Below are 13,810 nucleotides of genomic sequence, written 5' to 3'. Positions count from 1 at the left end.
AGTATAGTGCACGCTTCCACAATGTATATAGACTATAACAGAGGAGTTGAAGTAAATCTTCAAAATCTCTGGCTGTATACATTGTATAGAGAACAGGGGTGTTGAAGCACTGCTTCAACACCTCTGAGAATGAATAGAATATATACCGTGCACAGTATATACTGGTATAGAATATAACACCAGTGTATGTACTGTCACGGAGTATCGTGCATATCCATATAGTGTATAGAGTCTATGCACTGTGTTGATATAAGATCTCAATCTCAACTTGGTCTAAGCATTCTAGATTTAATATTTTTTTCTAGATTCAAATAATTCACTGTTCTGATCTTATGGTCTGCCTAAAAATTATGTTGCCTCGTATGAACACCATCGTTGATGTTGCAACTGTTATAATAAAATGATTTTGCACGTGAATTGGTAAACTGTATGGGGTTTTATAAGACAATGAGCGCCAAGGAGGATTAAAATTACTTCCTGACCATGATGTTGAATGTGCCTTCCTCTCTCAAAGGTTGAAGACGGCGTGGAGTTTCTGGCGTTCTCAGACGACTTTAGGGACTACGATATGAATGATGACAAGCGTATTGAATATGAGGAGTTTGTATTCACCATCATGAGGACAGTGGACTTGGCAGATCCGATGGAGCTGAGGGAACCGTTCAACTTAGCGGACTTTAATCGTGAGTTGACGATTTGTCATAAAAAAAATTATCAGAGAGTTAACATTTATATCAATCGCACTAAAATCATATCGGGACATTCGCTTCATTTCATTACGGTGTGTAAAGTTGTGAAGTGATTATTGATGATATGATTTTAATGAGATAACATTACATCGATATTAATCTTAGTTGCATTTATTTCGATTTTGACATAACCTCTATTACGTCAGTGAACCATCTTTGTACGAAAACACATTATAATAGATAGTTATCGCAGTACGTTTTTGGTTTTGGACATGAAGTATTATTTTTACATATACTTTCTCTAAATATGAAACTTTTCAATAAACAGAATAATATGGAGTCACCATGCATTCAAAATTCACATACTTGTTACTCTAAGTCATAGAGGTCCAGTTAAACTGTCTTTACTTCGATTAAAGGGACTGTACACCAGATTGGCACCAAAAAAGTTTTTTTCTGTAACGAAGCTCAGAACAATTATTTCATAAAATGTTTTACTCTTTGATATCATAGTTGTAAAAAAAATACCAAAATGTAAAAAAAAATCGAGTCGGAGGCCGGGTTCTAACCGGTGTCGCCAAAATTGCACTCCAGTGTTGTATCCACTGTGCTACGAATGAAAAAATGCGAAAAAACTGCGAAAAATAAATTAAGTGTAAACTATGTGGTACTTCAGCTAGTAAGTTTCAAAGCATTGTACACATCGATACCCAGTTTACTAGTATGTCAGTTTTCGACAAATTTTTTTTCGCTATTTCATCATACGGAATACAGCCCCTTTAACGGAAAAAGAAATGATATAAAAAGGCTGACGTTAGCATTTGCTGCATACCTTTAATATGTTAAACCGCTTGACGCGCCAATAATATTAAAGCTGCACTCTCACAGATTGAACGTTTTGACAATTTTTTGTATATTTTTTTGTCTTGTAACGAACCATTTTTTTGCGAAAATCCATGGAAACCAGTTATAAAAGACTGCTGACAAAAACAGGTAGCTGATTTTTATATTTAAGTTCAAAAACTTCTAAAACTATTAGTAACGGTTTGAGCCACAAAACATTAGTTTTCGAACGGAAATATGAAAATCTAAGATCTATTTTTTTGCCAGCAATCTTTCATCATTGGTTTGCAGATAATTATGCAAAAATTTGCTCTTTCCAAGACAAACAAAAAACAAAAAAGTTGTAAAAATGATATACCTGTGAGATTGCTGCCTTAATGTATCTCCGTTTGTTTTGTAGATGATGGGGAGCTTAATACAGATGAGTTTAATGGAGCGCCTTTGCTCTTTGCCCGTAAGCATCATCTATCAATTTATATATTATTTATATAGTATTGTATCTATTTTAACCATCCATGGTTAAAAGATATTGGATGTTATAAAAAAATCAGAATGTATCATGGAAAATCGTTGTGTAATAATGTCACATTCATTGTCAAAACAAGTGTTTTATTTTTTTTCATTTGCTTTAATGATATGATTTTTGTCCGCTTCTGTACTGTTTCATCAACGTACAGAACTTTGTCTATCATTGTATATATATTCAGAAATTCTGCATTTATTTGCAATTATATTTTCCTTTTTCAGATGCTTATTACCACCAATTTATAAAGGATGAAGCACCAGATAATAGCACTTCTTTAGAAGTCAGCACCGCCGCATAATTATGAATGATGTCTATAAGAATGTGAATGTATCCGATGCCTTACGGGGCCCCGCTTCAATATATAGTGTTAGGCTACAGGCCCCAATTTCTCGAAACTTCGTTAGCTTAACGGGCTTAAGTCGCTTATTTCAATTAGCCAAAATACATACTGAAAATGGATTTTGGTAAGTGAAAAATGGTTTATTCTGATAATCATATAGATTATTCCTACATAATTTCTAAATATTCTTGAAAAAGTTACTATAACACATTTTATAAAACAACAAAAATAGTGAGATTAGCTTAATCCTGTTATAAGAGACTTAAGAAGTTTCGAGAAATTGCGGCCTGATTGTGAATTCCTTCGTACCCCGTTTTGGGCGTATGATGTGTTTCAATAAAAGCTGATTTATTCTGGCCGTGAACAAATCTTATGCATAAGATATCTTAGGGCGTTTTTGTTGGTGATAAACTTGTTTCGGTTTTATATCGGTATTACGAACTGTGTATTTGTTGTTACAGTTTCAAATAAAACCCAAACCATTTTTAAACGGGTTTTTTAACGAAAACTGAAACCGGTTTTTGAAACTATCGCAACCCTCTACCGAGTGCAGTTTCATTGGTTCGTTCCATCCGAAAACTAGTTTACTTCGAAAACAACATGACGAAAAGTGATCAACCATGTTTGTTGAAACTCAATATGTTTTATAACAATGCCTTACAATGGACAAATGAGCTAAAGGGTTATATTAGATATTCACGGTGTAGCTCAGTAGCTACAGTACCTCCGTCATGTTGTTGAAGCTGTACACAAAACCATGCATTTGTTACTTCAAGCAAAACTATCAAAACCGTTCCCATAACTGCTGAAACCTTTGAAACCAAAACTGAAACTGGTTCGGTTTCAATAAAAACGCCCTAAATGGAACATTGCCCAGTTCTACAAGTGATGAGCTATATAATTTCTCGAAAAATGTTAAACGTAACAGGTTTAAGTATGTTACTTCATATACTTTTAAATACAAAAAAATTGTTTATCGTGATTATCTTTATATGCTTTATTTTAATAGTATCAACAATATCGTAAAACTACAGGGACAAGGTTAAAGCTGCACTCTCACAGATTTACCATTTGAACAACCTTTTTATATTTTTTGTTTTTGAATTCGCGATGTTTTGCGTAAATAATGTCTTGGAATCAGTGATAAAAGACTGCTGACAAAAACTCAGATCACATGTTTCATATTTGTATTCAAAAAATTATGTTTTATGCATTTTTCTTAAAGCGCTAGTAACGCTTTTAGTCGTAAAACATTTTTCGAACGGAGATATGAAAACCTGCCATCTGATAATATGTCAACAGTCTTATATCACTGTTTCCGTAAAGATGGGATCATTCCAAGACAAAAAATAAACCTTGAATCTGTATTACCGTCACTGGCAAAAAATAGATTTTAGATTATTTTTGTTTAATATCCTCAAGTTCATTTTAAGTACTGACTAAAGTTCAGTTCACTCGAATGATTAGCAAAATATTGAACCTATAACACTGAGATAATTTCAAATTACGACTAAAATAGACTACGATCTCTTTTAAAACGGTCCCTGCAAATGGCCTGTTTGAAGGCACAACTCTAAGGCCATAAACTAAAATTGATTAAATTTACACTCAGTCTAGCTGTTTAAACCAAAACAGAAAAAGATTTTTTTTAAGATTGCTCCTGTTATAAGGAACATAAGAATGTTTGGTAAATTGCTTCTTTGTTATTATGTATTCTATGAATTCATAATACTCACAAAGTTTACCAAAAATAATAGATGCATTCACCATTTATGTTCTTTTTGCGCATGATTTTCATTTGTTATTTGTTGGTTTGTTAAATAAAATGAATCTGATTGAAGACGTTTATGTGTTTTTGTTTTTTGTCGTTGTTTTTTAATTATTATTTTGAACATTTATGTTAAAAGCCTATTGTGCTCATAATCAACAAGCGAGTGGTCATCTCGGAATATGGCACATCATGTCGGAGAATAGCTCATCATCTAGGAACATGGCACATCATATCGGATAATAGCTCATCATGTCGGAACATGGCATATCATATCTGAGAATAGTTCTTAATGTCGGAGAATAACTCATCATGTCGGAACATGGAACATCATGTCAAAGAATAGCTCGTCATGTCGGAGAATAGCTCATCATGTCGGAGAATAGCTCATCATGTCGGAGAATAGATCATCATGTCGGAGAATAGCTCTTCATGTCGGAGAAAAGCTCAACATGTCGGAGAATAGCTCATCATCTCGGAATATGGCACATCATATCGGAGAATAGTTCACCATGTCGGAGAATAGCTCAACATGTCGGAGAATAGCTCAATATGTCGGAGAATAGCTTATCATGTCAGTGAGCTAATTTCTTTTTGTGATCATATACCCTTCTGTACATAAAGATTCTTGTATCTTGTATCTTGTATCACGTTAAAATTGCTCAGGTATGAAGATCATTTATATTATCGGCCATTGAATTCTACGATAAAACTATTTTTATGTTGTAACATTTTACAACCTGCGTACAGGCGATGCGTATAAAGTACGTTTTTCCCAACTTTCTTAGTACCTCCTTTAAATGTCTACATAATTATTGTGAATTTATAAAATGAACTATAAATAGATAGGCTGTCCCTGGTCCAGGAAACCATCGATGAAGCAAAACATTTATCATATTCACTTTGGCGTTATCTACAAATAGAAGATAATGCGGAATAATACCACTTCAATGGATATGTTGAACAAAAACTGAGTTATGTTGCAGGCGATACATTATTTATATAACAAATATTATACCTCACTTCTATAGAACAAATAGTAAAAACGCAAGGACAATAATTTCGATTTTCATCCCGCACTATCTACCTCTGCCGCACTGTTTCCCTCTGATGTCATGAAATCCCATGAAAGTGTTTTGTTCGGTATGGTAAAATAGACATTGACAGCCTGAAGGCTTCGCCTCGGTTTGCAGCATTTACCTCGGATTGACAATATGCATTGTCAAGAGCTCAAGGCAGTAAATATTTATAAAATATATTCATTTCCCTGTGTTTTCATGAAAATAAACCTCTTTCGTTTATAAACAACTAAAAGAATATACTATTAGTTCAATATTGATCCACTGTATATATTACAGATCAAAATACGCGAAATTAACTCAACCCTATTCAATATTATATAAATATCAGATCCCATGGAAGGTGATTGTTTACAATGTCAGTGTGTGTATACCACGTGATAAATTACGTCATATATATGCTACGTTGAAAGGCAAAGATTTGCTTAAAATGAAGACTTAAATCAAAAATAAATTTTCATTTACAATACCATTTTAAATGAAACAGAGGGCAGTCTATGCCGCTTAAAGAGCCCCGCATTTCTTTTATTCCGAAATTTGATGAGGTCATTAGTTTCATTAAACACTTCGACAAACCTGTTTCCAAAATAATGTTTCGACAGTGCTCCGTCAGACGGCCGTATTGTGAAAAGGTTTGTCAAATTGTTTTAAGAAACCAAACCCGCATTCAAATTCTGGTGATAGACCGAAGAAGGGTCTCTGTAAGCGGCATAGACTGCGCTATGTTTCATTTAAAATGGTGAAGAAAAAGTGAAGTTATCTTTGTTTAAAGTCTTTTTTTTCAATCAAAAATTTTGCCGTCCGACGTAGCATCTATGACGCAATTTATCACGTGGTATACACACACTGAATGTTAACCCGAAAAAGTTCATGTCAACCTAGGCGACATAACTGCTTCAAGGGTTACGATTTTATGCTGTCACCCTCTATATGATCTGATGTTTTTGTTTAACATACTGAACAAATATTGTTTTCACTGATAGAAAAGGTTTCCGCGTTGATACTAGTATGACGTTATATAATAAACTGTTTCCGTTTAATTTAAATTTCAAGTTTTAGATTATTGCGTCTTCTTACTCGACTTTTGAACTATATTTCAAAAGGAAATATTACACCCAGGCGCTTGAGAAATCAGTTAATCGTTTTTGTGAAACTCACCCGTGGGAAACACGGTGAAAAGCATTACATGGAAGGGTACATTATTATACGGATATCGTGTTTATGAGAATTTCACATTGACACATAACGTGAGTTGTACTGATTAGTAGGTGCCCCATTTTTGGGACTTAAGGGGCAAAGAAAATGATATCGCGCACGAACAAGAAAATTGTCTCCAGCGCCCCGTGTATCCAATATCGGGTCACCTTCTTATCACGGCAAGCTGTTAACATTTATTAATTTATAAGAAATGTTTTATTCATTCATCGGTAGCGAAAATATGACGCCATTTTGGTAAATATGGAAACATATGGGGTCACCGCGTGACCAGGACAGGTTCAATGGCGTTGCATAATTCATGTTTGAGGCGTCATATAAAAATGTACGGTAGTCTTATACGTATCCCTACACGTGCCTCAGTGATTTCATTTACTCGATCTGCCAATTTAGTTAACAATACAATAAAAGTACTCAGATTCTACTATTTAACATCAGTTTATTTAAGGCTATTCAACATCAGTTTATTTAAGGCTATTTAACATCAGTTTATTTAATGTTGTTATTGAATATTGTTCAGTTAGATTTGAATCGTTTAAAAAACAAACATACAAAACAACTTGCATATCGAGCAATCAGAAGTCTTGTTTCTTTGAGAAATAAATTTATTGTTAAAATAATATACTTCATAATCTATACATATTCTTCCAAGCCAGCTAAAATCCTTTCTTCTCCGGCGGTATTCATTGTGTTTGTAGATTTTAAATGATCGACATCTGAAAGTAAAGATAAAAACATTCGTCCAGTTTAAAAGAATGGTTTAATGTTCAAATATGAATATATCTTTAATAAAGAAATGAGCAAAAGCTTCTGTGCATTTCAAAATCCTTTTGTCAACGAATACCACTCAGAAATAGCAATTACTTCATTAATATGTATGTGTAATTAGTCTCTGAATGCAGTTTGCTTCTTACGGGAACTATTTCTGGAAAGCAAACATTTCGCCGATTGTTCAGAACGTTTTTAAAGTTAACAATATGGCCCCAATTTCTCGAAACTTCTTAAGCTTAACATGCTTAAGTCGCTTATTTCAATACAGTAAATACATAGCAGTAAAGATTTGAAAGTAGACAACCTAACAACGTTGTTAACTGGAACAAATTACTGAACAATCGGCTCATTGATGATTAAAATGCATATCAGTAATCATTTGAATCGAGATTTCAGTTACTTTAAGTAACTCCAACTCCAGCAGCTGCCATAGCATCTCTCATGTCGGCACTTCCGTCCGCAATCCCTGCGGCGGCAGCTCCACCAGCTTTTCCTATACCGCTAGGTGCATCCCGTATCCCTCCGCAACCCTCGATATCCTGGAAGATATTCATATCCAATTATAAGTCTTGTCTAGCATATAATTGGGTTATATGAGATATGGTGTACATGTATTTGTGCAGCGTTCAATATGTTCTGAGGGTTTAAAAACGATTGTTCGGGCTGTATGGAGAGATTGCGGCATACTTGTGGAAAGAAAAAATATCAAACGTTCAATGTAGTGAAGAAGTTGATAAGAAGTTATCGTTCATCCAATATTTGCAAATGTTTAAACTATCTGTAAGATCTTGAGTATTACGAAGAAAATCCTGACAACAGCATGGATATCAGTTTTATATTAAAACAATACAAATGGAAAGTCTCCAACAAATGCTCGCAATTTGTGTAGTGACTTAAGTATCTTGTATTCTTGCCATTACCTTACAACCTAGTTCCTTTTCCGGTCTGACAAGACTCGCTGGTCTCTTTACTACTAACTTGATTTTCACCCCCCCGTTCGTATACACAAGCTTCTCCTTATTTCTTCTGCGGAATAACCATGCATCGGATGTGCCAATCAGGATTACGCAGACAAGCAATACCAGGGTGTACTTGAACAGCATTGTGTTGGATCTTTCTCAGTTTCTGAATAGAAATGATAAAAATGTTGTGAAAAACAAATGCGCGAATGCAAAATACGTTAACATCAGGAATATCCGCAAATTAACTTATTGAAAAGGGAAAAGAAAGTTCATTGTTTATCAAATCGTTTTAATACGAAAGTAGTATAAACTTGTGGTGTTTAAACAAATTCAACGATGTGTTACTTTGAATTCTACGAGTTTTTTCCCCCTTTTTACGAGAAAATCAATGAATCAGATTGTAAGCCAGAAGTGGTAACAGTCACATGCATTCAAAACCATATTATACATCAAATATTGTATGCCTGTTATACAATAGCTTAGATTAGAGAGATAACATGACACTGAGGTTGTTCGTTCATCTGAGAGTTGCCGCAACTGTGTTTTTGTCAAACAATGCAATACATATCATGTAATTCCAACAAGTCAGGAAGATGGCAGCAGTTTTTCATTACGTCTACATTTTATGGAAATAATAAAGTTGCTTTGTCAACAATTTTCACAATATCAACTTAATTATTTTTTATTTATCCGGCCCGCTCAAAGACAGAAAATAGATGTGGTCTAAAATGACCGAAATAAACAACACTACCAATTAACTTTAGCATTGCTGTTGTTATGACTGTGTTTTGAGAAACTTTTTTCTCAGTGTGTTACACATTCATAGATCGGTCAAATAAAATTAACAGTTTGAAATTGATGTCACAGATGCTGAAAATTCATGTTACTCGTGCGTTGTCGTCCAAATTGGTACAGAATTATAAATACCAAATATCGATACATCGATTTATTACAAACATTTGTAACAGTTATATGTTGTGAATGTCTTGTTAGAAAATTTGCCATGTTATAAATGTAAAAGTAATAAAAGAAATTATTTGTTTTTGATAGACAGATTTAGTAATTATAGATTTCCTTGTATGTTTGCAAAAATGTATACATATACATGTCTTTAAAGACAAACAATTTCATTTAAAATAGGTATCAACTTGAAACAATATTTTTGAAGTGTTTGAAGGCACAACTCTAAGGCCATAAACTAAAATTGATTAAATTTACACTCAGTCTAGCTGTTTAAACCAAAACAGAAAAAGATTTTTTTTAAGATTGCTCCTGTTATAAGAAACATAAGAATGTTTGGTAAATTGCTTCTTTGTTATTATGTATTCTATGAATTCATAATACTCACAAAGTTTACCAAAAATAATAGATGCATTCACCATTTATGTTCTTTTTGCGCATGATTTTCATTTGTTATGTGTTGGTTTGTTAAATAAAATGAATCTGATTGAAGACGTTTATGTGTTTTTGTTTTTTGTCGTTGTTTTTTAATTATTATTTTGAACATTTATGTTAAAAGCCTATTGTGCTCATAATCAACAAGCGAGTGGTCATCTCGGAATATGGCACATCATGTCGGAGAATAGCTCATCATCTCGGAACATGGCACATCATATCGGATAATAGCTCATCATGTCGGAACATGGCATATCATATCTGAGAATAGTTCTTAATGTCGGAGAATAACTCATCATGTCGAAACATGGAACATCATGTCAAAGAATAGCTCGTCATGTCGGAGAATAGCTCATCATGTCGGAGAATAGCTCATCATGTCGGAGAATAGATCATCATGTCGGAGAATAGCTCTTCATGTCGGAGAAAAGCTCAACATGTCGGAGAATAGCTCATCATCTCGGAATATGGCACATCATATCGGAGAATAGTTCACCATGTCGGAGAATAGCTCAACATGTCGGAGAATAGCTCAATATGTCGGAGAATAGCTTATCATGTCTGAAATTAGCTCAGTGAGCTAATTTCTTTTTGTGATCATATACCCTTCTGTACATAAAGATTCTTGTATCTTGTATCTTGTATCACGTTAAAATTGCTCAGGTATGATGATCATTTATATTATCGGCCATTGAATTCTACGATAAAACTATTTTTATGTTGTAACATTTTACAACCTGCGTTCAGGCGATGCGTATAAAGTACGTTTTTCCCAACTTTCTTAGTACCTCCTTTAAATGTCTACATAATTATTGTGAATTTATAAAATGAACTATAAATAGATAGGCTGTCCCTGGTCCAGGAAACCATCGATGAAGCAAAACATTTATCATATTCACTTTGGCGTTATCTACAAATAAAAGATAATGCGGAATAATACCACTTCAATGGATATGTTGAACAAAAACTGAGTTATGTTGCAGGCGATACATTATTTATATAACAAATATTATACCTCACTTCTATAGAACAAATAGTAAAAACGCAAGGACAATAATTTCGATTTTCATCCCGCACTATCTACCTCTGCCGCACTGTTTCCCTCTGATGTCATGAAATCCCATGAAAGTGTTTTGTTCGGTATGGTAAAATAGACATTGACAGCCTTAAGGCTTCGCCTCGGTTTGCAGCATTTACCTCGGATTGACAATATGCATTGTCAAGAGCTCAAGGCAGTAAATATTTATAAAATATATTCATTTGCCTGTATGTTCATGAAAATAAACCTCTTTCGTTTATAAACAACTAAAAGAATATACTATTAGTTCAATATTGATCCACTGTATATATTACAGATCAAAATACGCGAAATTAACTCAACCCTATTCAATATTATATAAATATCAGATCCCATGGAAGGTGATTGTTTACAATGTCAGTGTGTGTATACCACGTGATAAATTACGTCATATATATGCTACGTTGAAAGGCAAAGATTTGCTTAAAATGAAGACTTAAATCAAAAATAAATTTTCATTTACAATACCATTTTAAATGAAACAGAGGGCAGTCTATGCCGCTTAAAGAGCCCCGCATTTCTTTTATTCCGAAATTTGATGAGGTCATTAGTTTCATTAAACACTTCGACAAACCTGTTTCCAAAATAATGTTTCGACAGTGCTCCGTCAGACGGCCGTATTGTGAAAAGGTTTGTCAAATTGTTTTAAGAAACCAAACCCGCATTCAAATTCTGGTGATAGACCGAAGAAGGGTCTCTGTAAGCGGCATAGACTGCGCTATGTTTCATTTAAAATGGTGAAGAAAAAGTGAAGTTATCTTTGTTTAAAGTCTTTTTTTTCAATCAAAAATTTTGCCGTCCGACGTAGCATCTATGACGCAATTTATCACGTGGTATACACACACTGAATGTTAACCCGAAAAAGTTCATGTCAACCTAGGCGACATAACTGCTTCAAGGGTTACGATTATATGCTGTCACCCTCTATATGATCTGATGTTTTTGTTTAACATACTGAACAAATATTGTTTTCACTGATAGAAAAGGTTTCCGCGTTGATACTAGTATGACGTTATATAATAAACTGTTTCGTTTAATTTAAATTTCAAGTTTTAGATTATTGCGTCTTCTTACTCGACTTTTGAACTATATTTCAAAAGGAAATATTACACCCAGGCGCTTGAGAAATCAGTTAATCGTTTTTGTGAAACTCACTCGTGGGAAACACGGTGAAAAGCATTACATGGAAGGGTACATTATTATACGGATATCGTGTTTATGAGAATTTCACATTGACACATAACGTGAGTTGTACTGATTAGTAGGTGCCCCATTTTTGGGACTTAAGGGGCAAAGAAAATGATATCGCGCACGAACAAGAAAATTGTCTCCAGCGCCCCGTGTATCCAATATCGGGTCACCTTCTTATCACGGCAAGCTGTTAACATTTATTAATTTATAAGAAATGTTTTATTCATTCATCGGTAGCGAAAATATGACGCCATTTTGGTAAATATGGAAACATATGGGGTCACCGCGTGACCAGGACAGGTTCAATGGCGTTGCATAATTCATGTTTGAGGCGTCATATAAAAATGTACGGTAGTCTTATACGTATCCCTACACGTGCCTCAGTGATTTCATTTACTCGATCGGCCAATTTAGTTAACAATACAATAAAAGTACTCAGATTCTACTATTTAACATCAGTTTATTTAAGGCTATTCAACATCAGTTTATTTAAGGCTATTTAACATCAGTTTATTTAATGTTGTTATTGAATATTGTTCAGTTAGATTTGAATCGTTTAAAAAACAAACATACAAAACAACTTGCATATCGAGCAATCAGAAGTCTTGTTTCTTTGAGAAATAAATTTATTGTTAAAATAATATACTTCATAATCTATACATATTCTTCCAAGCCAGCTAAAATCCTTTTTTCTCCGGCGGTATTCATTGTGTTTGTAGATTTTAAATGATCGACATCTGAAAGTAAAGATAAAAACATTCGTCCAGTTTAAAAGAATGGTTTAATGTTCAAATATGAATATATCTTTAATAAAGAAATGAGCAAAAGCTTCTGTGCATTTCAAAATCCTTTTGTCAACGAATACCACTCAGAAATAACAATTACTTCATTAATATGTATGTGTAATTAGTCTCTGAATGCAGTTTGCTTCTTACGGGAACTATTTCTGGAAAGCAAACATTTCGCCGATTGTTCAGAACGTTTTTAAAGTTAACAATATGGCCCCAATTTCTCGAAACTTCTTAAGCTTAACATGCTTAAGTCGCTTATTTCAATACAGTAAATACATAGCAGTAAAGATTTGAAAGTAGACAACCTAACAACGTTGTTAACTGGAACAAAATACTGAACAATCGGCTCATTGATGATTAAAATGCATATCAGTAATCATTTGAATCGAGATTTCAGTTACTTTAAGTAACTCCAACTCCAGCAGCTGCCATAGCATCTCTCATGTCGGCACTTCCGTCCGCAATCCCTGCGGCGGCAGCTCCACCAGCTTTTCCTATACCGCTAGGTGCATCCCGTATCCCTCCGCAACCCTCGATATCCTGGAAGATATTCATATCCAATTATAAGTCTTGTCTAGCATATAATTGGGTTATATGAGATATGGTGTACATGTATTTGTGCAGCGTTCAATATGTTCTGAGGGTTTAAAAACGATTGTTCGGGCTGTATGGAGAGATTGCGGCATACTTGTGGAAAGAAAAAATATCAAACGTTCAATGTAGTGAAGAAGTTGATAAGAAGTTATCGTTCATCCAATATTTGCAAATGTTTAAACTATCTGTAAGATCTTGAGTATTACGAAGAAAATCCTGACAACAGCATGGATATCAGTTTTATATTAAAACAATACAAATGGAAAGTCTCCAACAAATGCTCGAAATTTGTGTAGTGACCTAAGTATCTTGTATTCTTGCCATTACCTTACAACCTAGTTCCTTTTCCGGTCTGACAAGACTCGATGGTCTCTTTACTACTAACTTGATTTTCACCCCCCCGCTCGTATACACAAGCTTCTCCTTATTTCTTCTGCGGAATAACCATGCATCGGATGTGCCAATCAGGATTACGCAGACAAGCAATACCAGGGTGTACTTGAACAGCATTGTGTTGGATCTTTCTCAGTTTCTGAATAGAAATGATAAAAATGTTGTGAAAAACAAA

The 13,810-nt window shown here is 34.1% G+C and overlaps 1 protein-coding gene and 2 long non-coding RNA genes across 4 annotated transcripts in view; 1 reads left to right on the top strand and 2 right to left on the bottom strand.

The window, feature by feature from the left end:
* The window catches only part of LOC128219732 (uncharacterized), a 28,130-nt gene extending 23,890 nt beyond the window's left edge, over positions 1-4,240 (top strand). For both annotated transcript variants that reach the window (XM_052927686.1, XM_052927684.1), the window contains exons 4-6: positions 515-683; positions 1,933-1,986; positions 2,280-4,240. In XM_052927686.1, the coding sequence (XP_052783646.1) occupies positions 515-683; positions 1,933-1,986; positions 2,280-2,356 (300 nt within the window). In that variant the 3' untranslated portion in view covers positions 2,357-4,240. The remainder of the gene's footprint in view (positions 1-514; positions 684-1,932; positions 1,987-2,279) is intronic.
* Positions 4,241-7,044: 2,804 nt separating this feature from the next.
* On the bottom strand, positions 7,045-8,393 carry LOC128220770 (uncharacterized). The gene is made up of 3 exons (XR_008258852.1): positions 8,152-8,393; positions 7,632-7,770; positions 7,045-7,176 (listed from the first exon to the last, which is right to left on the bottom strand). It is a non-coding gene; the product is annotated as an uncharacterized LOC128220770 (long non-coding RNA).
* Positions 8,394-12,462: 4,069 nt separating this feature from the next.
* Positions 12,463-13,810, bottom strand: LOC128220559 (uncharacterized). The gene is made up of 3 exons (XR_008258814.1): positions 13,570-13,810; positions 13,050-13,188; positions 12,463-12,594 (listed from the first exon to the last, which is right to left on the bottom strand). It is a non-coding gene; the product is annotated as an uncharacterized LOC128220559 (long non-coding RNA).

This window comes from Mya arenaria, chromosome 15 (genome assembly GCF_026914265.1).
Source record: "Mya arenaria isolate MELC-2E11 chromosome 15, ASM2691426v1".
NCBI classification, from domain to species: domain Eukaryota; kingdom Metazoa; phylum Mollusca; class Bivalvia; order Myida; family Myidae; genus Mya; species Mya arenaria.
This window is presented reverse-complemented; position numbering and strand designations above follow the sequence as displayed.